This window comes from Musca autumnalis, unplaced genomic scaffold, assembly GCF_047663935.1.
Source record: "Musca autumnalis isolate F117 unplaced genomic scaffold, ASM4766393v1 scaffold_4, whole genome shotgun sequence".
Lineage (NCBI taxonomy): Eukaryota > Metazoa > Arthropoda > Insecta > Diptera > Muscidae > Musca > Musca autumnalis.
The window spans coordinates 111,114,198-111,140,396 of record NW_027411977.1 but is presented as its reverse complement, the minus strand read 5'-3'; the positions used below and the strand labels follow the sequence as shown (position 1 = coordinate 111,140,396).

General features: G+C 35.4%; 1 protein-coding gene across 4 annotated transcripts; it reads left to right on the top strand.

The window, feature by feature from the left end:
* Positions 1-17,566, top strand: LOC141400846 (1-acyl-sn-glycerol-3-phosphate acyltransferase delta-like). 4 transcript variants are annotated; one of them, XM_073980417.1, is made up of 6 exons: positions 108-331; positions 8,654-8,716; positions 12,129-12,371; positions 12,438-12,973; positions 13,036-13,393; positions 16,594-17,566. In XM_073980417.1, exons 3-6 carry the CDS (start codon positions 12,191-12,193, stop codon positions 16,677-16,679), a joined length of 1,161 nt encoding a protein of 386 aa, XP_073836518.1. In that variant the 5' UTR covers positions 108-331; positions 8,654-8,716; positions 12,129-12,190; the 3' UTR covers positions 16,680-17,566. The 4 variants fall into 4 exon arrangements, 3 of the variants coding, with proteins under 3 accessions (XP_073836517.1, XP_073836518.1, XP_073836519.1); XM_073980418.1 differs by lacking the exon at positions 108-331 and adding an exon at positions 7,983-8,240; XM_073980416.1 differs by lacking the exon at positions 8,654-8,716 and having other exon boundaries at positions 1-331.
* The last annotated feature ends 8,633 nt before the right edge of the window (positions 17,567-26,199 follow it).

Sequence of the window (26,199 nt, the reverse complement as noted above, 5' to 3'; positions counted from 1 at the left end):
TGTGACGATACAGGGTGATGCAGTTCAAAACAATTTAAAAATCCAACAGCTGATTAGTTCCTGCTTCTCCTTCTTTGAGTCACCTTGTTGTATCTAATGAATATGTCAAAGTTAACAACGTTGCTATCCAGAGTCAAAGTATCGCATTTCTTTCGCAAACTATTGTTTTGCTTTAAGGTCTCTCGAGGTGTTATTGAAATAAATAACAAAGTGTTATAGTACGAAGATAATTTCAGTGTTTTATTCACAAATATTCCAACAAAACACATATATTTTATGTAACAAAAAGAGTGTAAACTATCAACCAATCCTTCACACAACGTCAATATAGGTAAGTTTAGGAAAATGTGTATGTGTCACAACAATCACAACAACAAAGCACATGAAGTAAATCATCGGTGTGTTCTATTGAAAAACTAAACATATTGTTTACGTTTTAATAAAGAAAAGAATTTAGTATATACATATATAAAGTAATTAAATTGGCCTTTAGCAAAACACATTGGGGTATAAATTAAAATTAGCGTTAGGTCAAGGTCAACTATTTCAATACAAAAATTGCAAAAATTATACTTGTTTATTGGTACGCTTTATTGGTACCATTCATGAACGTGCATACATGCTATACATGCTGTAGTTTTTCACTTGCATCAATGGGGGAAAAAAATGTTTATTTGTGTTTATTTAACATCAAAGAAAACAAAGCTTTCACTTTTGTCTTTTTCATTTTTACCATTTCCAATTGGCAAATTTTAACTGATAATCGCTGAAATTGTAATAAACATCAGCAACAAGCCACGTCAGAACGTTAATGAATAAATGTAAATGGTACATTAAACATAACATATTGGAAAATGAAAGTTCGTTCCAATTGGAGATCATTTTATTGCCGTTTGGGAATTACGAATGTGTCCAATAAGAACACTCGAATAAAGTAAAATTCGAATTGTCCCTTTATTATGCGTAAACACAAACAAATACCATTGGTCAACTAAATGTATGCAAAACAAAAAGTATTATGCAAATCGAAACGATTAGCCGTTTTATAGCTGTTATGAACATGTAATTAAAAAAATTAATACAGTTTTATTAAAAATGTTCCTACACATAAGAAAAAGTAAAATATGTATTTCATTATTCGCGTCTGCAACTAAATGTTGGCAAAATTCACAACTTTCCTAGTCACGGTGCGTATTAACTAACTTTAAATGAAAGGTGCTTACACCTGGGAAGTTTTTTGCGGATTAGAGAACATGTCCCATAATCAATGCATTGTCCCAATTTGAACTTCTATTTTTCAAAAATGGTAAAACCTACGAAAATATCATAAAGGTCAATCTTATAGAGAATTTTCATGGCTACACTGTTTTCTCTTATCACATTTCGATAGGACATGCGGTTTTCAAGCAAAAACGTGAAAAACTTAAAAAACCCTAAAAATGTGAACTTTAACCGCGATTCATTTGAAAATCCCTCCGGCGATTTTTTTTTTTTTTGGTTTCTTGATTTTTCTCATCTATAAACATTGTAAACATTGTACTATGATTTTCCCAGGTGTAAGCACCTTCCATTTAATGTTTAAAGTGTTTTATGGAAGTGTTGGTCCTACTATTTGGAAGTTACGAAGTTTTTCGGCAATTCACACACGACCCGAACCCAAAGAAAGAGCTTACTTATTTGGCTTTCGTAATATTTCGTCCAAACTTACTTTTAGTTCGAAGATGGGTTATATCGCTCCACTGCTTCGGGTACCTCCCCACAAAAGTCCAAAACGTTTTGCTAAAATGATGCGCACGATATCTCTCGAAGACAGCAATCAATTTGGCCCATATTTTGTTCGAGTATAGACTATATCGGTTAAATCCTTCGGGTATCTTCCTCACAAAATTTCCGGAATGCGCAGTTTAAGGCCTGCCATCGAACCGCTTTGATTTTTTCTGCTACAACTACCCTCATTACGCAAGTCCACACTTCCTGAGTAAATGGCCCAAATGCTGTAAAAAACACCTACGGCCACCATGTGTAGTGGCTGGTGCGCACTTTCGAAATGAATACTGCGTTGGTCCCAACTTAGCATATAGTACTATTTCTGTGAATCTTCTATAAAGTTCAAAGATGGACCTCGGTCTACTACTTCCGCTATTCGCTAAAATGGTACACGAAATATATCAACCGATTTGGTCCAAACTTTGTATCTCGTAATATGTATTTTGTTCAAACTTAGTTTGTTCGAAAATGGGGCCATATCGTTTCACTCCTTAGGTTACCTCCGTCACAAAACTCCAACAATTTTGTTTAAGTGCAGTTTAAGGTCTGTTCGAGGATTTTTTGGAAATTTTTACCGAGGTTCTCCTTGTGGTCCTGTTTACAGCGATATTATGTTTTTCGTGGGCAAGTCCATGTTTTTTCAAAAGCTCTATATAGTACGGTGATCAACTGAAATGACTAGTGTGCGCGATATCTATCGAAAGAAATGACTCCCAAGAAAATAAGATCCACTTCCAAAATGGACACTGCGGTCCATTCTTTCAGATACCTCCTTCGCAACACTTTTGAACTTTAATCCAAATCCATATTTATGTCGGCATGTTCATATGTCCTAAAAAGGCCAAACATTTCTGAAAATCCCCTAAATACATAATTTTAAAGGAAAGGATCTGGGTTTATCTGTCTACACAGGCTGAGGGTATATCTCTGTCACAAAGCCGCTACTACTTTCTTACTTCTTCCATTTTTTTTTTTTTTTTTTTGTTGAATTGTAATGACGAATATCCCAGCTTTGATTGGGGGCATTTCAACTAAAGTGACCGATATTAAGGAAGACATTCTGGCAGTGTTTTTAATTAAAAATCGATTAATTAAAAAATCATTTGCAAACATTAAGCTGTATTATATTTATTAGGCCATGTTTATATTAGGTCTGTTCCAGAACTGCAAGAATGTGCTAATTTTTAATATTTTTTCGATAACATAAAGGAAAAATTGTTATCGTAGTAAAAAATTGTAAATTCTTGCAGGATCTGGAACAGAGCAATAATTGCCTTAGCAGGGTTAACCTTCTTAATGAGGATTTATTTGACGTATATGCAAAGGAATTGACATTTGAAACCCAGTGGGTTTGTTAAATCCGGTTATATATAAACGTACTATTACATTCATGATGCAATACAAGGTGATCTTGTAAGACCATCTGATTGGTTCTTTTGCTGTCAAAATACAGTTTTGTGTTAAAAAATTAAAAAAAAAAAATGTTTGGGTTCAATCAAAATTATACTTCTACAACTTCTTTATCTGAATTGTGCCAATTATTGGTCTGTTCCAGAACTGCAAGAATCTACTAATTTTTACGAATTTGCTTTCTGGGTAACCCTATTAAATGAACCTTGATTGCATTGTTTTATGCCTTTGAAATTTAAAACAAATATATGTACGTAAATTGTCACATTAGCTGTGTTCCAAGATAGTTCCATTTTTAAAAATTTGTGCTACATATAAAAGCTGGCTTCAAAACAAGGCAAATCTTGCACTTCTTTTGATTGTTCTGATCGGCTGGCCGTCATCACAACGGAAGAATGACTTACGTCACGGGTGTTTATTTTGCCTTCTTTTTTTATTCATCCAACAAAAGGAAGATTTATTAACCTAACGGTAGACTTCGCTAGATATCACTTTTTCAATACAAACTCCTTAGGTCATGATAGCTCAATTAAATTCAATTAAATAAAACTCTCACAAATAAAAGACCTTCGTCCTAATAAGACAACAATTAAATAACAAGTTTTTTAGTTTTGGGTAACAAAATATCCAACAGGTGTAGTAGTGCAGGGTGGTAAAACATAATTGCCACGTGCAAAGAAATTATAGGAAGTGCTTACATTAGAGCTTTTTGCCGGTTTCACCACTTTTAGCAAGACCTATCTGACATGTATGCAATGGAATTGACAATTTAAATCCATTGTATTTACCAAATCCAATACAATGAGGACGTACTATTCGTTTTTTTTTTTAATTTGTACAGTTCATTATTCACCAAGCTAATAAATTAATAAAATGTAAATAAATTCCCTACGTGTGTGCTGCATGGAAGGTGTGAATTACTGTGAAATAACAAAATTATTGGAACAATTACCCTAATAAAATGACTTAACATGCCGCCGTGTGTAATAAAATATCTATAAATGTATGTAAGATATCAGCAAATTTATAGGTTTATAACGACAACAACGATAAAATAAAAGATATGCATTTTATATTTAAATTGATCGTTTATAAAAAAGGTTAATGCGTTATTCCCACTTTTTATTTCGGTGGCACTTAGTGACAAATTATAATATATTACAGCGTTGTGACATGACATCGCAATTTGTGCAGGTTGTTAAGCAAAGAGTTGTGAGAAAAATAGGTACTTAAGTTCTCCAGAGAATGTTGAAATAACTCAGTTCGAAAGAGAAATTATATAAAACTAACCAGCAAAAAAAAAAAAATGAAAATAGACTAATTATATTGATCAAGATTTTTTATGGTTCTCGATCCGCAAATGGATATTGTTCTTGCACTGATGTGGAGGGGTTCCAGAATTAGTCGATCGATATTGTGAGTCCTTGATTTAGATTTGGTATGCATATTACGATAAACAACATTACGATAGAATCGGGTACTCCCTTCTATAGGTGTCTTCATGGGAAGAGATATAATGTTTAATCGAGCCCAAAATGACAACATGTGCTAAGAATTTCAGAACCACCAATGACTAGGGCGGGTTATTCTATATTGCAATGCATTTGCGTTTGGTATTTTGATATACTCTTTTGAATTACTGAGAGCGGTGATGACAAATTTGCGAATGAAAAAAAAAAAAAAATAGATGCGAACACCCATTAGAGAGTAACAATTATTTCATTTTCTTTACGCATCGTAGTACAAAGTAACCATCCAGGTGTTAAACTGGTTCTGAGTGCATGATTTGGGGATTTTGTGACCAAGACTTTTTTAATTTATTATTCTTGGATGATGTTAGAGTTTCTTTTCAATTTTTGGGGAAATTATGGAAAATATCTCAGGAAGTGTGGACTTTTCCAAGAAACAAGTAAAAAAGTATCATTCGTGCCGACAGAGATATATCCTCAAGATCGAATACCGACTACACAACAAAAATCACAATCCCACGGCAGCGGGTTCTTTGTACCGGATTGACCCGAAACCAAAAGCGTTTCACCCAGCGGCTGCCAACACAGCATTAAACTTATGTTGCTGCAACAACTACAAACAAAATTTTTTTCCCCAAAAAGAAAAAGCTCAAAAGTATTGTGCGGAAGAAATGGGCCGAAATTGTCCATTGGACCGTTATGTCAGGAAGCATGGACGTGCCCACGAAAAACATATTATCGCTTTGAACAGATCCCCAAGGATCCTCGAACAGACCTTAAACTGCACTTTAACAAAAATGTTGAAATTTTTTGCGTCAGGTAAGGTGGACCGATATAGCCCACTTTCGAAGTTAAACCAAGTTTCAACAAAATATTACGATATCCAAAGTTTGGACCAAATCTGCTGCTCCGTTTAAGGGATATCGCGCGTACCATTACAGCGAAAATGTTTAAACTTTTTTGAGGGAAGTACTGGAGGGAGTTGACTGATAAGATTCGCAGGAACATTAAATGCTAAGTTTGAGCCAACTTAGGTTTTTTACAGATTTGAAAAAAAAAAAAAAAAAATTGCCCCGACGTAAAAATGTGGCGCCGAGAACAACCTAAATTGCAAAAAAATCGAAACTATTCGAGAGATCTTAAATTTTTTTTTTGTGGGGGACGTACCCGAACTTGAGCCATGTTTGTACAAAATATTACGACGGCCAGACGGACATGGCTAAATCGACTCCAAATTGTCTGAAACGGTAAATTTTTGGGAAAAGAATTTCGGTTGTGTAACCCGTATCCGATCTGACCATACGTGAAAGTCTCAATTCATACAGGTTGAGGGTATATCTCTGTGGGACTTGTAAATTGCTCTTTCAAACTTAAGGCTATATTACACCATGTGTTTTCCTTGTGTATGTTTTACATTTTTTTCAACTACATGTTCAACACGTAGTGTGACTCTACAAAAAATATTCCATATCAAAATGATGTGGGAACTTATATGTATTTTTTTCGTTATGTATTTTCGTGTACAGTTGGTAAATAAATTGATGGAAGAAGACAATTTAACCAAAAAACGAAGAAAATGAGTGCAGAAAATGCAAAAGTGAGAGATATCAGCAAACTAACCCCCTGTTTTTATACCCTCAGCATTTATGCTAACGAGGGTATATACACTTTCATATGGGCAAAATGTGCCTCATCGAAATAATGGTTTTTAGACCCCAAGTATGTTTGGACCAAATGTGTTTCAGACAATTTGGAGTCGATTGAGCAATGTCCGTCCGTCTGTCTGGCTGGCTGGAGCGCACGATAACTCTCGAACGGATAAACCGATTCGGTTAAAATTTTGGCTTTCGTAATATTTTACTCAAACTTAGTTCAAGTTCGAAGATGGGCTATATCGGTCCACTCCTTCCGGTACCTCCCCCACAAAAGTTCGAAAATGTTCGGAAAATTTGTGCGCACGATAACTCTTGAAGGGAGTAACTGATTTGGTCCATACTTTGCCCATCGTGAAATGTGTACCAGACTTATATAAGGTTTCAATATGGACTCAATCGGTCCACTCCTTTTGGTACACAAAATTTCGGAAAGTTCAGTTTAGGGCCATTTCTCGAATCGCTTTGATTTTTGTTTTAGCGACTTGTATTCACTGCACTCCATACGACGGTACAAGTTCCATCAGGGGCAAGTCCATACTTCCTGAGAAAATAGCCTGAAAGTTGCAAAAAATCCCTATGACACCGTGTGAGGTGGTTGGAGCGCAAGATAACTCTCGAACGGATAAACCGATTCGGTTAAAATTTTGGCTTTCGTAATTTTTTACTCAAACTTAGTTCAAGTTCGAAGATGGGCTATATCGGTCCACTCCTTCAGGTACCTCCCCCACAAAAGTTCAAAAATGTTTGGAAAAATTGTTCATAGGGTAACTCTTGAAGGGAGTGGCCGAATTGGTCTATACTGTACACATCCTAATATATTTACCAGATATAGATCAGGTTGAAATATAGACTATATTTGTCCACTCCATCCGGTACCTCCCACACAAAATTTCGGATAAGTTCACTTTAAGACCTGATATCGAATCACTTTGATTTTTGTTGAAGCAACTTGCATCCGCTGCCGCCTCAATTACGATGGTAAAAGTTTTTTTAGGGGCAAGTCCATACTTCTTGAGCAAACAGCCCGAAGAGTGTAAAAACCCCCTATGGCACCATGGCACCATATGTATGGCTGGAGATCGGTCAATGTCTATCCATTCCTTTTAGTATTTCCTCCGCAAAACTTTTGATCTTTAATCCTAATCAACAGTTTTGTCGGTTCAAACGCCCAAAATTTTTAAAACCCCCTAAATACATACGTATTTTGGGCTGAGGGTATATCTCTGTCGGCAAAGCCGACTGATACTTTATTTTGATTGAAAACCCGCCGTAAGTTTTGTCTCTCCGCCGTTTTAACTTAAAGGAGAGAGTGAAAAAACTCACGAGGAATTTACGTTCAGAATAACAATAATTGTTTAATAATAAACTTATCAGTCATGCACTTATTACAAAATTATTTTATATATTACATAGTAGAGATTTTATAAACACAGAATTACTGTGCAATCTAGCAACCATTACAATGTGTACCTGTGTTACGTACGTACACACACACACACAAATCGATCAACATTTTTTTTTTTTTTTAATTTACAATGACGAATTCTTTTTATCGAATTTAAAAGTGGACTTTGTCCTGTTGCTATAATTGACTGCTTTGTAGTTGCTAATAATAAATGTACAATTTATTTCTTATCAATACAAATGGTAAATATATTTACGGGTTCTTGAATTAATAAGCAGAGTAGAAGTAAGAAAAGAATAAAAAGCTACACACACAACCTTTTAATGTACAAACTCTTTGGAATCGGCTGTTCGATATTTTATAATAAATATTAACCGCAGAGGGGTCTTTCCTAATCGCATTTCAAAGCAATTTGTTGATAAAGTTGATTTAAAAGTCAAAACAAAAGACATTACAGCATTTTAGTTTGAGCTAAAAACCTATTATGAATGAAGTGTTTACGATACCGGGCAGATTTAGAGAAACAGAATATCAGTAAATACATTGTTTGAAACATTTATTTTTCTTTTAACAATTGCAACTCTACACTTGCTTTGTCACTGAGTTAGATGGTCACGTCCCATACTTTCCACATCATTTTTATAACCAATATACACTTGAATTCATAGAATATTGAAGAATTAACGATCATCAATGACCTTTGCCTTTTCTGCTAACAAAATTACATATGTATATTTTTTATCAAAATAATTACTACCATTTGTTATTGCTGTTGCCTTTTTTTTGTACTCAGTATCTAGGGCAATATAATGTTGAATTTTTGTTTTGATATGGCTTTTACGGTATACATATGTATGTTTTTTATATGTCTTCTCTTTGTTATTGTTTAACTTATGTTCTATAATATTTTCGAAATGACCATTTTTATTCCATTGTATTGTTCACAGTTTTTAGTTAATTGTAGAAAATAAACAGTGGAGTACCGTAACGGACGGGCACTGGATGTTATTGTGAGTATTTATTTGTATACTTAGTTAAATTTTTTGTTGACCTGAAAAGGTGAACAAGTAATTATTGTATAAATTTGTTTAGTTCATTTGGAGACGATTGTTTTATAGCAATTGTAACAATTGGTATTGATTTAAAAAAGAAAATTGGTCTGTTCCATAACTTCAAGAATCTACTAATTTTTACTATTTTTATACCCTCAGCCTTTAGGCTAAAGAGGGTATTTACACTTTGATACGACCAAAAATGTGCCTCATCGAAATAATGGTTTTAGACCCCAAGTATGTTTGTACGATATCCGTTTCAGACAATTTTGAGTAGATCTAGCAATGTCCGTCCGTCTGTCTGTCTGTCTGGCTGGCTGGTGCGCACGATAACTCTCGAACGGATCAATCGATTCGGTTCAAATTTTGGGTATCCAAATATTTTGTCCAGATTTGATTTAAGTTCGAAGATGGGCCATATAGGTCCACTCCTTCAGGTACCTCCCCCACAAATGTTCAAAAATTGTCGCAAAATTTGTGCGCACGATAACTCTCGAAGGGAGTAACCGAATTGAACCAAACTTTGCATATGGTAATACTACCTCTAGGCATACATCAAGTTCGAATACTGATTATATCGGTCCACTCTTTCGGGTACAGTAAAGTTCAGTTTAGAGCCATCTCTCGAATCGCTTTGATTTTTGTTTTAGCAACTTGTATTCACTGTCCTCCATACGACGGTACAAGTTTCATTAGGGGCAAGTCCATACTCCCTGAGAAGATGTGAAAGTTGTAAAAAATCCCTATGACACGGTGTGAGGTGATTGGAGCGCAAAATAACTCTAAAACAGATCCGCCGATTGGGCCCAAAATTTGGCCTTAGTAATATTTTGTCCAAACATAGTCTAAGTTTGAAGATAAGCCATATCGGACCACTCCTTCAGGTACCTCCCCCACAAAAGTTCAAAAATGTTCGGAAAATTTGTTCATACGGTAACTCTTAAAGGGAGTGGCCGAATTGGTCCATACTTTACACATCCTAATATATCTACTAGATATAGATCAGGTTCAAATATGGACTATATTTGTCCAATCCATCCGGTACCTCCTACACAAAATTTCGGATAAGTTCACTTTAAGACCTGCTATCGAATCACTTTGATTTTTGTTGAAGCAAATTGCATTCGCTGCCTCAATTACGATGGTAAACGTTTTTTCAGGGGCAGGTCCATACTTCTTGAGTAAAGATCCCGAAGTGAGTAAAAACCCCATATGGCACCATATGGAGTGGCTGAAGATCCACTTCCATAATGGTCAATGAAGATCCATTCCTTTTAGTATCTCCTCCGCAAAACTTTTGATCCCTAATCCTAATGCATATTTTCGTTGGTTCAAATTCACAAAATTTATAAAAACCTTTAAATACATACATACGTTTTTTGGGAAAAAATTGTTTCAATATATACAGGCTGAGGGTATATCTCTGTCGGCAAAGCCGACTGATACTTTTTTACTTGTTTGATATCATAAAGGACAATTTTTACCGTAGTAAACATTTATAAATTATTGTAGATTCAGGATTTAATAATTTGTGGCGTAACCGTGCAGAAACACCAACAAACTTTTTAAGAGCATCTTCAGACTTAATCAATGCAAAACATAAATCAGTCAACGGGAAAAGAAACGCAACTGCCTGAAACTACGTTTGAGGCTTATTGTGTTTAGCGCTTGACAATTTTCTTTGCCAAACGTTTTAAAATTTGTTTTCTTCGTCTTCACATAAGTTTGAGGGTATTGACAGCGTCAGATTGAGAGAATTATGAAACGCCTTGAAATTTCATATTTTGTCCAAACTTAGATCAAGATCAATGATGGACCATGGTACACTCCTTCGGGTATCTCCCCCACAAAAGTTCAACATTTTTTTTTTTGCTAAAATGATGCACACGATAGCGGGAGTAACCGATTTGGCCCATACTTTGCACATCGTAATATTTCCACCATACTTAGATCAGGTTCGAATATATCGGTCCACACCTTCGGGTACCTCACACACAACATTTCGGAAAAGAGCAGTTTAAGACCTCCTCTCAAATCGTTTTAATTTTTTGCAGCAGGTTGTGCACGAGCCCCTATTACGACGTTACATGTTTTTTTCTGGGGCAAGTTCATACTTCCCGAGGAAATGGCACGAAACCTGTAAAAACCTCTACGGCCGTAATGTGTAGTGGCTGGTGCGCACGACAACTTTCGAACCGGAGATCGTATCAAAGTGTATATACCCAGGAAAAATCCTGGTAGTCGTAATTACTTACAAAAACCCCCTACTAACCCATTATTTTTACAAGGGCACTAAGCTAGAAACATGTGTTATATTTTTAGAACGTTTGAGGCGGAATTTTGTTTCAATTTGAACACACTTCAATGTTTTATTTTATTTCGCTCTCTGCTGGATTTGATCATGCCGAAGACACTACACACTGTGCCACGCGTACGGGTATTAAGGATTTTTGAAACGCTTACATGTGCACCACCATATGTTGTTTATTTTGTTAACAAAAACCTCGCGTGCCGATCGTGAGCGTTGAACACTAGGATTTGTAGCCGGACACACACGTACTCATTACTTAGTAAGTAGTTTAAACTTGTAACGATACTTTGTAATGGGTTACATAATGGTTAACGGAATCAAATTTTTATCCTATAAGTTTGAAGATATACAAATTTTAAATGTGAGGATAAATCTTGTCGGATTTATGCATAGTTTTGATCGGTATTTGTTTTGTAAGAGCCTGGGCGTTTTTCGTTTGCTGTTATGTTGTCCTATACATAAAGGAGGAGGCGGCAACCTTTCTCCAATTAGCCTTTGCTTTCAGTTATCCTATACATCTTGATCGAATGTTATCTCTCAGATCTGCTCGCCGAGTCGCTCATAGATATCTCTATCAGCCTTATTCTGAATTAAACTGAATTATCTGCCGTTTCTACTTAAAGGAGAGCATGGGAAAACTCTTGGGAATTTACGCTCAGAATAATGCTATATATTAGGGTGGGACGATAATACGTCTACGGTGAAAATCGAGCTTCCACATTTTGACTTGCAATTTTTTTCTTTTTCGGAAAATTTGCAAATTTTGGGCTCATATTTAGTAAACTATTTGAGATGTTGACCTGTGAAAGTCCAAATTTTGGAAATTTATCAATATTACAAATATGTACTTTTACAAGACCAAAACTGTCTGAACGAGCATTGCAATGTAATTTTCTGGAGGGTTGATCTATGTATATGATAAAAAGAAAATAATAACCCAATTAGCCATTAGCAGATACTTTAATTAATTATTTATTTAAGATTATAAATATTTTTAACTAAAACTATCAAAGACAAAATGTTTCTAATACCACATTTTTTCTTGCGTTCTCATTTCAGATAGTTCATCACAATATTTAATCAATAACAATAGATAAAATTTGAAACATCCAGAAATCATAATGTCTTCATTGGAAAAATTAAAACAACAAAGACTGACGCATTTTTGCATAGCAATTACGTTCTTCACTTCGGGTTTAATTATAAATTTTGTTCAACTAATTCTCCATCTCCTCTTAAAACCAATTAACAAACGGCTCTTCCGTAGACTTATGTACTATTTATGTTACTCTTTGTATTCACGTAAGTTGAATTGACGACACAGCATTTACGGAGAAACGAACATATTAAACCATTCTTCCATTTTAGAATTAATTTTCGTTGCCGATTGGTATTCCAATAGTAAAGTACATGTTTGGATGGATGCTGAGGATGAGAAAAAATATGCCGGCAAAGAAAATGTTCTGCTTATTATGAATCATTCATATGAAATTGACTGGTTGGCCGGATGGATGTTTACCGAAAAGGTTGGTGTGCTGGGCAATTGTAAAGCCTACGCCAAAAAAGTGATTTCTTATTTACCCGTTATCGGCTGGGCATGGAAATTTGCAGAATTCGTCTTCCTGGAACGTTCCTTCGACAAGGATAGAGAAATTATTGCTCATCAATTGAAAGAAGTTTATGCCTATCCCGATCCTACTTGGCTCTTGTTAAATGCTGAGGGTACCCGTTTCACAGAGAAAAAGCACGAGGCTTCGGTTAAATTTGCCCAGGAACGTGGCATGGTCGTATTGAAACATCATTTAATACCCCGTACTAAAGGATTTACAGCCAGTTTGGAAAGCTTACGTGGACGTTGTCCAGCAATTTACGATATCAATTTGGCTTTCAAAAAAGATGCAGTGGTAAGTGACTTTATACTCGTAAATACAATCAAGCAAGTAACATATTAAAATATTTTTTTCAGAATCCCCCAACTATTTCTACACTTTTAAATGGTAAACCTGTAGAAGGATTTATGCTTGTACGCCGTATACCATTGGATAATGTCCCAGCTGACGAGGAAAAGGCAGCAGCTTGGTTACAAAATCTTTTCGTTGAAAAGGATAAAATTATCGATAGTTTCCATAGTACCGGCAGCTTCTTTAAAACATCCGGAATAAAAGAGACTGCATGCAAACAGTATCCCAAGAGATTATGTTCTCTCATTAACTTTGCAGTATGGGCTGTGTTTTCAGTATCTTTGGTTATGTACTATTTATTGTCTGCGTTAATATTGAAGAATTGGATTGCTTTGTCAATTGCTCTTGCCGTCCTAGTTGCATGTAAGTACACACAAAATAAGGCAAAAATAATTAATATTCACAAAGCATATATATTTTTGTGGGTCCAAGTTTTAACTCTGTCACGAGGCATTACACACAGAAGTCATCACACTTTTCAACGGTTTCATAAGTAGTGTTGCATTATGTTTTAAAATGTCCAGAGCACGGTCCCCGCAATAAAAAGTAGACCATCGTATCATTGAGCTACAAAAGGAATCGGAAGACTTCTGAACCGATTTTAGCCAATTCCTGTAGGAGTCCTTAAGAAAAAATAAGTCTATTGTGCATTAACTCAGCTCGGACATGTAATGTATTGAATAGGAAAGAAAAACCTAACCACTTATATAGGCACAAATGGTCTTCCCTTGTGTCCGCTTTTCTCCTTATTACTTACTTGAGTTTGAGTGCATTTGTTCTAGGAGTTGCCGTTTGTTTCTTTAGATCCACTTTCCCTAGATGATGGATATATTTTGTGCTGGCAAAATATTTGCCTCCTCACACCTCCACTTGTGTCTCCACACACACACAGTCTGGCATGGCATAAACGATGAAATAGAGCAAAGAGTATATAAAATAAGTAAAAAAGTATCAGTCGGCTTTGCCGACAGAGATATACCCTCAGCCTGTGTGAAGGTACCCTAAAGAGAAGATCGATATGGACCATTTTGGAGGTTAAACTACATTTGGATATAATATTAGGAGATCTTTGGATCCCCTTGGACCAAATCGGCATGCCCGTTTTAGAGATATAGTGCGTACCATTTTAGTGACATTTTTTAAACTTTTGTGGGGGAGGTATCCGAAGGATTGAACCGATATGGCTCACCTTCGAACTTAAACCAAGATTGGACAAAATATTACGAAGGCCAAACTTTGGACCAAATCGGCTGATACCGTCCGCTCCAGCTACTGCTGTCGTAGGGGCTTTACAGCTTTCGGGTCATTTTCTCAGGAACTATAGACTTGCCCCTGAAAAAACTTGTTCCGTCGCAATGGGGACAACGAATACAAATTGCTACAACAGAAATCAAAGGGATTCGAGAGCAGTTCTTAAACTGCACTTTTCGGAAATTTTGTGTGGGAGGTACCCGAAGGAGTTGACACATATAGTCCATATTCGAACCTAATCTATGTCTCGTAGAAATACTACGATGTGCACAGTATGGACCAACTCGGTAAATACCTTCGAGAGTTACCGTACACACCATTTTAGCGAAAAGCTTAGAACTTTTGTGAGGGAGGTACCAGAAGGAGTGGTCCGATTTTCTCAGGACTTGCCCCTGATGAAACATGTATGGTCGTATAGGGGACAGTGAATGCAAGTTGTTACAACAAAAATAAAAACGATTCGAGAGTAGGCCCTAAACTGAACTTTTCCGAAATTTTGTGTGGGAGGTACCGAAGGAGTGGGCCGATTGAGTCCATATTGGAACCTCATTTATGTCTGGTAGAAGTTTCACGATGTCCAAAGTATAGACCAAATCGGTTACTTCCTTCAAGAGTTATCGTGCACACAAATTTTCCGAACTTTTGTGGGGGAGGTACCGGAAGAAGTGGACCGATATAGCCCATCTTCGAACTTAAACTAAGTTTGGACAAAATATTACGAAAGCCAAATTTTGGATCGAATCGGTTGATCCGTTCGAGAGTTATCGTGCGCTCCAGCCAGCCAGACAGACAGACGGACGGACATTGTTCAATCGACTCCAAATTGTCTGAAACACATTTCCTCCAAACATACTTGGGGTCTAAAACCGTTATTTAGATAAGGCACATTTTGCCCGTATGAAAGTGTATATACCCTCGTTAGCATAAATGTTGAGGGTATAAAAACAAAGAATGCGAAAAGTAGAGGAAGAATTTTATTCAAATTTAGAATATTGACGTTTATAAAGAACTTTAGAGTGGTGATGGTTAGAAAGCCGTTGTTGTTGTAGCAAAGCAAATATGAACGATCGTATATTTTATTCTATTCAGTTAACTGGTTTCTCAAAAATTCCGTAACATAGACTGGCTACGTCCATAAAGAATCAGGTGAGTGGGGTTTGATAGTCAGCTAAAAATGCAGCGTGCCGTGCGGTCTCAATCCACATATAGGGCATTTGTTGGGTATCGTGCCAACTATTCGGGCCCAATATTAATTGAGTGAGCAGCATCGTCCGCATCTTAACTGGGCTAACACTACTCGTGTTTGCCTTGACAGCTGGCGTTCTTCTGCTGCGAGTGATGGGGGTGGTCTCCGAGTACGGCATTCACGCTGTACCTTTGTACTGCCTGCGCAACTACATCATTGTGAATGCTATTCAAGCCTGCCTGGTCGGCTCATTGATCTAGAGGTTCCCGCTTATTCTTGACACCTCTCTCTCCAGATCATAAAGATCTCTCCGTGTGTGTCTGGATGGGTGAAGCCTGTCAACTAGATTGTGTCAAGGATACTCACGGCGATGACCGTCTCCTCATGATGATGGCCCACTGGCACCTAACATCTTGGGTTAGTTAGTGTAGTGGTCGCAATATGGACACCATCGACCAATATGTTCAGGGGGAGCTTCCATGGGCGAACACTGTGTCAGTTTATTTAGCGGCGGATATTTTCATATTCCTCAGATGGAAGAACTGCACGAAGTCAGCTATGTAGACATTAAACTTATAACATATGTCATCTGCGATAGGATAATCATCCGAATGAGGAAAGTAGGTAGAAAATCCTTTAAAGATTACTCTCCGTTAGATGTCACTTTTCTAATCCCAGCAAAACAAGGATCCAAGTGATCCCCGAAGCTAAAGAGACATGTTGAGTAAGGCCAGTCGGAGGCTGCTCAAAAAAAACCCTAACAATACGCCAAACGGGAAGACGCGCACTATAGAAGAATTGCATCTCTTTTGCGTAGGAACTAAGATTCGCATACCACACATTAACGGGTCGTTTTGTGATTAAATAGTCCTAACAAAAACTCTATTTTAAATTGCCTTTAAATCGAATTTAAGAGTAATTTTGACTACCAATGGCTGCTTTACACTGCTCATCAAAACCATGCACTATGACAATATTGTTTGCTCAAACTTTTGTTGTTGTATGCCGAACCCTGAAATTGATATTAGAGTTCGCAGACTATTGTACATTTCACTTATTGCATCCCAAACCATTAAAAACTGTTTAAAAATAAAGCCTAATATACCCTATTTTTTTATTGTTTCAGTTTATGTCTTCATGGTCAAAGCCATCAACATGTCCAAGATCAGCAAAGCGTCAAATTATGGATCCGATGTTAAGAAGTCAAAGTAATAGTGTTCTATTAATGTGATGATGACAACTTTATTCGATAATTTGGAACTTTTTTTCGAATAAACATTTTTTTGTATTGAAACTGCTGTAGTCATGTAGCGCAAGAAAGTTTTATTCCTGTACAAAAGTAGTAAACAAAAACAAACAGCACAAGTCAACATAAATAGAATGTACATTTTTGAGAGAGATTATTACGTACAATTAACTACACATAAAAACGTACAATGTTTATGCAATTACATAAAATATATATGTATGTATATTTAAAGCCAAAAAAAAATTCAAAAAATATTTTACATACTTAAGAAAAAAAAAAAACATCATAAATAACGACTTCAACATTAACGCCACTGTTTGATGACTGTTTAAGACTTTAAATTGTTTTTATTTTATTATACGTATTTAATTTACGTCACGTTTAAACGACTCATTCATGAAAATTATCTACTTTTTAGTTTTAGTAACTGCTTAAAATAATGTAAACAAAACTTGTTTTATATATTGGTGTGTTGAAGTAAAAACAAAAACAAAGTTTTAGTTGTAGAAAGAAAATTTAAACACAACACCTTTAAACAAACTCCTTCTGTGCTCTCCACATTTAAAAATCGGTTATTTTGAAATAGGTTGGTTATTTTTTTTTATTTATTTTTAACAAAATTGTTGTTAGCTAGTTGTAACTTTAATAACACACACTCAAAACTCTTATCCCAGCGGGCCTACAATGTTTTCTTAATAATCATTTGTATGTGTATATATTTTTTTTAAAGATCAAATAATATTTAAACATGTGTATTGAAAAATGTTGAAATATTTTTACAAATTGATTATGATAAATGTTGTCTATTTCTAAAGCAAAAAATAAACATTTTTATTTATTTAAACTAAAATAAGCTTAATAGTAAATACCTTTTATTTTAAAACTCGTCTAATATTTACTGGAACTTAATTCGGTATCGTGTGAACAGAAGATAGCTCTAGAATTTGGAAAAGTAGTAACAAGAACCACTGTTCATTTTTCATACGATTAATTTACATACTTTTAAAAATAGTAAAAGTGGCGAAAGTAGCAAAAGTTGTGAACTGTCAATTGTATGCTTTAACGGCGTTTGCATTGGAGCATTTTGCCGGGTTAATCTACTTTATGAAGATTTATTTGACGTTTGCTCTATGGAGTTGACATTTGAAATCCATTGGCTTTATTAAATCCGGATGAATGCAAACGGCGCATTACATCAAGTAAAGGAACACTTTTCGAGTAAAAATTGAAGATTCTTGCACGTAAAAGATCAGAGCTCTTAAGTGGGGTACACACGATCAGTTTTGCTCAAATAATCGGTTGCTTGCCAGTGTGGCCTTTCATTTTTGTCAGTAATCAGGCAACCACAAAATATTTTGTGGACTGACTTACTTTCGGACTTACTTTCTTACACACACATAACCGAAAAGCAGCGAAATTTCTATTTTTTTTCAATGGATTTCAGGTTAGGGGTTTTTATTCCGATAATATCGATAGGCAAAACTATCTATCGATAATGAATTTTTAAAAAATAATCGATATTATCGACAGTGCCATCGATTTTTTGCCAGCTCTACTGCTGGACGGTTGGACAGTTATCGATAATTGAAAAAAATCGTCATTCAAAACTGACAATGTGTACTGTACTTTACGTTTAAAGTGGGTTTTGACTGTCGATTTTTGGGACTGTCGATTTTTGTCAAACTGTCCAGCAACCACAAAATACATATTTTGTGGTTGCCTGATTACTGACAAACATGAAAGGCCACACTGGCAAGCAAACAGAAAAACTGACAGTCAAAACTGATCGTCATGAATTCACTTGCACCCATGATTGAATGGCATCGAACATTTTGCTGGGTATTTACTATAAGCCTAATTATAAATAAAAAAATAAATAAAAGTTGCAAAAGAGTAAACTTTCAATATTGCGCTCACATAAAAAGCATTGCACATTGCCTGATTGCCTTACTTTCCTGCTTCATTTCTGACATAATAAAAATAAAAGAATAAAGAAGGCCGAGCAAATTTCAAACTGGGTTGCCCTTTTCTTTTTTATTCTTTTATCAGAAGCATGGTGGAATAAGAAGGTGTTAAGGCCTGCGTACATAAGCTGCTCTGCCTGATTGCCTTGCTTTCCTGCTTCATTTTTGACATAATAAAAATAAAAGAAGAAGGCCGAGGAAATTTCGAACTGGGTTGCCCTTTTCTTTTTTATTCTTTTATCAGAAGTAAGCAAGGTAAGCAGGCAAGGCAGCTTATGTACGCAGGCCTTTACATCAAATCATGTCAAACGTCAAATTTGCTCACAATAATGCATTACTGTGAATTGCTTGTTTACATTTTGTATGTGATTTTATTCACAATAACGTATTTTGACAACTGGTATGAAGATCAGCTGTTTTTGGCGTTACACCTTATTATTCCACCATGATCAGAAGTAAGCAAGAGCTTTGTTCCTTTACTTTTTTAATGGTAAGGGTGGTAAAAGAGAAAAGTGTTAAAATTGCTCTCTCATGAACATTTTTAACAGAAAAGTAAAGGAACGGAAAAATGGTAGACCTGGCAGCAATGTCAAAAAGAAACATAAAAAAATCAATTTTCGTCTTTTACTTCACAGTTTTTAATTTAGTTTTGTCAGCGTTCGACTTTTTCTTCTGTTTTTCGCCCATTTTCTTTTTCCTTGTGAAATAATCGTTAAACAAAAGTCGAAAAATCAGTTCTGCCATTTTTTACCTGCAGAAATTTTGTTGGTAGCCTGTGGTAGAAGAGAACGCCATTTTAGCTATCTCTCCACTCTCATTCTCTTAAAAATTGCTTCCAGTTTTGCCACTTTTCGGGGTTAAGGAACGCTTTGCAGGTTAAAAATGGTAACAAATGGTAAAAATGGTAACCAGCAAAATTTCTGCAGGTAAAAATGGCAGAACTGATTTTTCGACTTTTGTTTGGGAATTTTTTCACAATGAAAAAAAGTACGAAAAACAGAAGAAAAAGTCGAACCCTGCAAAACTAAATTAAAAACTGTGAAATAAAAGACGAAAATTGACTTTTTTATGTTTCTTTTTGACATTGCTGCCAGATCTACCATTTTTCCGTTCCTTTACTTTTCTGGTAAAAATGTTCATGAGAGAGCAATTTTGACACTTTTCTCTTTTACCACCCTTACCATTAAAAAAGTAAAGGAACAAAGCTTAAATTTTTGAATATGTATAGAGAAAAGCATGAATGTATTGGTGAAAATGGTTTGTAACTTTGCTATTGTCTTGCCAATACTGTCTGTGTGTAAACGCCTAGTAATAGTAAAAGTAAGTTTACATTTACGAAATCCACTCGATTTCAACTGTCAATTCCATTGAATAAACGTCAAACGAAATACAATGGAGTTCGGATGAGTTTTCATTTGACGTATACGCAAAAGAATTGACAGTTCATTATGAGGATTTATTTGAAATATAAGCAATGGAATTGACATTTGAAACCCAGTGGTTTTGTAAAATCCGGTTATATATAAACGTACTATAATAGTACATTTACATTTACGAAATCGAGTGGATTTCAATTGTCAATTCCTTTGTGTATACGTCAAATGACATTTAAGCAATGGAATTGACAGGTGAAATCGAGTGGATTTTGTAAATGTAAACCTAGCATTAGTTTGCATTTACGAAATCCACTCAATTTCAAGTGTCAATTCCATTGATTAAAGGTCAAACGAAATCCAATGGATTTCAGATGAGTTTTCGTTTGACGTATACGCAAAGTCCCGGGCCACACTACAGTAATTTCACTGAAATTTTGATATGAAATTATGCGTCTCTAGATCGACGTCCATAGTAGAGTAAAATCATAAAATTGCTGTTCACCCTAAGAACACCTAATTTCATGAAATTTTTTAATGAAATTCACGCTAGTGTGGACCGGGACAAAGGAATTGGCAGTTGAAATCGAGTGGATTTCGTTAATGTAAACCAAGCATAAAGCTGAAAACACATCCAACGTTTGAGTAAAGTTTTGTGCCATTTCTGGTAGAAGAATAAAAGACAGAGTGCTGCCAAGTCTGCCAAGTTTCAATTGTTCTTTATTCTTATACCAGAAATGACACAAAACTTTACTCAAACGTTGGATGTGTTTTCAGCTTAAGTTAACCTTTCAAATCGAACCATGGTACAATAATTGGTCTGTTCCAGAACTGCAAGAATCTACTAATTTTTACTATTTTTTCCGATAACATAAAGGAAAAAATGTTATCGTAGTAAAAAATAGTAGCTTCTTGCAGGTTATGGAACAGAGCAAATATATAAAGGCCTGGGTACATAAGCTGCCCCGCCTGCTTACCTTGCTTGCTTCTGATAACAGAATAAAAAAGAAAAGGGCAAACCAGATCGAAATTTGCTCGGCCTTCTTTATTTTTTTTATTTTTTGGTGTGTTCCAGTACTGCAAGAATCTACTAAAAAATTTTATCGTAGTAAAAAATGGTAGCTTCTTGTAGGTTCTGGAACAGAGCATTTATTATGTCAGAAATGAAGCTAAAAAGCCAGGCAACCAGGCTAGGCTGCTTATGTACCCAGGCCTTAAAGGCCACGACACATAAGAAGCATGACATTCTTGCTGAAGTCATATTTGATAAAAGACTAAAGACCAAGTTGGACCTAATAAACAGATTTCAGAATCACATTTGAATTAGGTCGAACTTGGTCTTTAGACATTTACCAGACTTAAGCAAGATTGCCATGCTTCTTATGTGTCGAGGCCTTTAAGGTAGAAACACTATGAAATACGCCGCTTTATCACGCTCAGTTTCATGTAAAAGACTAAAGCCCAAGTACTACCTAATTCAAATGAACTAGGCAGCATTTGAATTAGGTAGTAGTTGGCCTTTACTCTTTTACATGAAACTGAACGAGAAAAAAACAGCGTATTTCATTCTGTTCACACCTTTAAGGTAAAAACACAATGAAATACGCCGCTTTATCACGCTCAGTTTCATGTAAAAGACTAAAGGCAAAGTACTACCTAATTCAAATTAATTAGACAGCATTTGAATTAGGTAGTACTTCGCCTTTTATCTTTGACATAAAATTGAGCGTGAAAAAAGCGGCGTATTTCATTCTGTTCACACCTTTAAAGTAGAAACAGAATGAAATACGCCGCTTTATCAAGCTCAGTTTCATGTAAAAGACTAAAGGCCAAGTACTACCTAATTCAATTGAATTAGGCAGCATTTGAATCAGGTAGTACTTGGCCTTTAATCTTTTACATGAAACTGAGCGTGGAAAAAGCGGCGTATTTCATTCTGTTTTGGCCTTTATGTCTTTTGCATTGTACTGAGGAGTAAACGAACAACATCCAGTAACAATTTGTAAACATTTTGAGTAAACGAACACACATATATGCTATGTTCCAGAACCTGCAAGAAGCTACTATTTTTTACTACGATAACATTTTTTCCTTTATGTTATCAGAGAAAATAGTAAAAATAGTAGATTCTTGCAGTTCTGGAACAGACCAATAATGAGTGATCAGAAATAGCAGGACAAATACTTTTTTAACATTTCACAGTACAGGGACTGGGGCTCAATTCTGTTTCTATGAAAATGTGAAATGAAAACTTTTATAAAGGAAAAAACTGTCAAATGAAAAAAATTATAAAGGAAATAGTTTTCATTTCAAAATTTGAAGTGAAAAATATTTGATTTATAAAATTTTTCATTTGACATTTATTTCCTTTATAAAAGTTTTCATTTAAAATTTTCATAGAAAAAGAATTTAAGGCCTGCGTACATAAGCTGCCTTGTCAGCTTACCTTGCTTACTTCTAATAAAATAATAAAAAAGAAAAGGGCAACCCAGTTCGAAATTTCCTCGGCCTTCATTACTGCTAAACCTAAATAACGACGGGACGTACACAAATATTTCACCAACCTACCAAAACAACGCTCTCTGAGCGTCCGTATTACCCATGGTATAAGTAAAGAGGTAGATTTAAATGAAAAAATCTATAGAACCCTTGTTTTTCTTGAATTCCTAAAACTTCAAAATAAAAGCAACAAGTGGGTTTGTTTACAATGTATTTTTTTGAGTATTTTATAAAAAAAGCGAAAAATGAATGAAGAGTTAAGTTTTCTCCACATAATCGAGTTGTGAATATGATAAACTGATTGTTTCAATGCAAATCTCACCAATTTCTTCCATACAAATGGTCTAAAAACAATTTTAAAAATCATTGAATTCGATAGTTTTTAAAATTGTTTGGCATATTATTCAAACACCACACACACATACACAGTTTGTTTATATTGTTTTGAAGTTTTAGGCATACTCGAATGAAAAAAATTAAATTGACATAAAGCTTTGGCTAACCTTTCTTATTAAACCATGGTATTACCCAAATAGGTTGAGTACAAAATCACATTTAAAACACAAAATCCACGACCGAAACTTACTTAAATGTTTTCATTCGTAAAACAAATAATTTTCCTTTGCAATGTATTGTATTTCATGTTTTGTTGGGCTTTTGTTTTTAAAATACAAAACACACACACACATACGAACAATAACGTTCTGTCAAAGTTAAAATTTTTCAACTTACAAAAAGTATACGCTCGACGTATTTCGGTAGTTCTCATAAGAATACATGTGTTCTACTTTTTTCACCACACACGCCCTGGGTATACGTCCGTATATAAGTATGGGCCTTATTCTTTTATTTTTATTATGTCAAAAATGAAGCAGGAAAGCAAGGCAATCAGGCAGAGCAGCTTATGTACGCAGGCCTTTAGCCCCAGAACTGGTTTTTGTTGTAGTTGTTGGCTGATGCATCTTCCTTGGTAACCCTGCGTTTACACATGACAGGACAGTTGAGTTCATGTATTGATTGTAGAGTTGGGCACATGGCACAATTACCCAGGTAGTGGCATCGTAAAAATTTGAATATGTCATGTCAAAACTTTATTTATGTTGTTGGGGAAATTACAACAAAAATATTTTTTTATAAAGGGATTTGACTTTTCATATTCTATCAGCTGGTGTGATACCACTACCTGGTAGTTCTGCCATGGTTGGGCAATATAGTTCCTGGAGCGGATCGATCTTTCTAGTTCCTTTTGCCAAAAGGAACTAGTTCCTTAATATAGTTCCATATTTCCAAATAGTTCCGAGAGCAATATAGTTCAATGAATCTTTCTCTTTCGTCGTTCTTTCTGTTTCCTTCGGTCCAAATAGTTCCCAGACCGATATAGTTCAATGCATCTTTCTCGTTCCTTGTTCTTTTTATTTCCTTCATTCCAAATAGTTCCGAGAATGAAGTAGTTTAACGGATCTTTCTCTTTCTTTTTGTTTTCATCTTTTGGTGGATTAATTGACATACAAATAAATAAGAAGCAATGTAACGAGGATGTGATTTACGTTTATTTAACAATGTGGCCGCATCTGAATGATGAAGGAACCGAACGTGAAAGATCGAAGAAAGAAACTGAATTATATAAATGAAAGGAATTATATACACGGCTGGAACTATATGAACTAAAGGAACTACATAAATGAAAGAGCCGGATATAGTTCCTTGTCCGGAATAGTTCCTTGGAACTAGTTCATTCCGGAACTACACAACTCTAATTGATTGTCAAAAACCCAAAAAACTTGCACGTGCGACGTAGCCGTCCGACAACTGCAAAAACAGTTGCAAAATTAGGTCTGTTTGATAAGTTCGCAAGTAAAAAGTATTTACACGTTCTTGCAACTACTTCTCATTTCTCTTATACTGAACAGGTTTGTTATCGAACAGCATTTTGTAAAAGTTTGTAAAAATTTGTAAAAATTTTGGGGTAATCGAACAGACCTATTATGAATGAAAATAATCGATTTCTTTATGTTTTCCGTTCACATATTTTGTTCTTGTTTTCTTTAGTTTTCAACACATTTCAATTATTTGCTCTGTTCCAGAACTGCAAGAATCTACTATTTTTTTTTTTTTCGATAACATAAAGCTGGGTACACATTGTCAGTTTTGAATGACAGCTTTGTTGGTGCTTGCTAGTGTGGCCGTTCATTTTTGTCATTCATCATGCAACCACAAAATATTTTGTGGTTGCTGGACGGTTGGACACTTATCGATAATTGCAAAAAATCGTCATTCAAAACTGACAATGTGTACTGTACTTAAAGCGGGGTACACACGATCAGTTTTGACTGTCGATTTTTCGGAATTATCGATAACTGTCCAACCGTCCAGCAACCACAAAATATTTTGTGGTTGCCTGATGACTGACAAAAGTGAACGGCCACACTGGAAACATACATACATACATATGTTTCCACAACATCCCTGAAGGGACAAGGGAGACTTCTCTCATATCAATGAGTGCACGCCGATTCATATTGGCTCAATGATATGGGACCTACTTTTTATTGCCGAGTCCGAACGGCGTGTCTTACGACACCACTTGTAGAGAAGTTTTTCATGGCTTAAATACTCAGGAAATGTCGCCAGCATTACTGAGGGGGAATTTTGCCACCGTTGAAAATTTGATGTTGCTTGGCCTGGGATTCGAACCGCAGACCTTCTGAGTGCAAGGCGGACGTGCTAACCATTGCACCACGGTGGCCACACTGGAAAGCAACCGATAATTTGAGCAAAACTGACAGTCAAAACTGATCGTGTGTACCCCGCTTAAGGAACAAAAATGTTATCGTAGTAAAAAATTTTAGATTCTTGCAGGTTCTGGAACAGAACAATTATCTCACTTATTTTTGCAAAAATATAAAAAAATGTTGACCCGGCTGTCTGTGACAAAATGATGGATAGGTGGGAGACAGCCGACAAATGTATATGTGTGTTCGTTTACTTACAATTTGTACAAATTGTTATGCTTGGTTTACATTCGGCGTAGTTTTTTGATTTCGAAGGCTTTTCGTGATTTCGCGCGGAATCAAGCAAAATTTATCATGATTTCGCATACAAATATGAAATCATCTCATTTCGTGATTTCAGCAAAATTAACATCGAAATCGCAGTACTCATGATATACAACCCTGTTTTTGCCTAAAAAAGTACCAAAAGTTGCAACGCTTTTCACGTATCACAATAAACAAGGTAGATGGTCAATTGCTGCAACAAAAAATGTTAGTATCAAAATTTTTAAACAATGACGGAAATTGCAAAAACTGCAGCAAAAATGCCAAAATCACCGTATCAGGCATCGTATTCAGATGCCAATAAACATGCTGCTAGTTTCTACTAGGCCAAATTTTTATAGAAGAGAAGAGGGTGTTATTTAAAAATAAGTGCAAGTCTTGCTAGATTTCGGGGTACAAGAACGCATTTCTAGCACTAAACGGGAAAACTAACGCCAGTAGTAATATTTTGCAGGTTCTGAACAGAAATTTTATCTATCAAAATTTATTATTATGATGTCTCAGCGATAAAATATTTTTTTTAGTTTTTCATTTGTTAGTATTATACAATTAGTACGATATATAGATAATTTTACGATAATTTTCGAAATA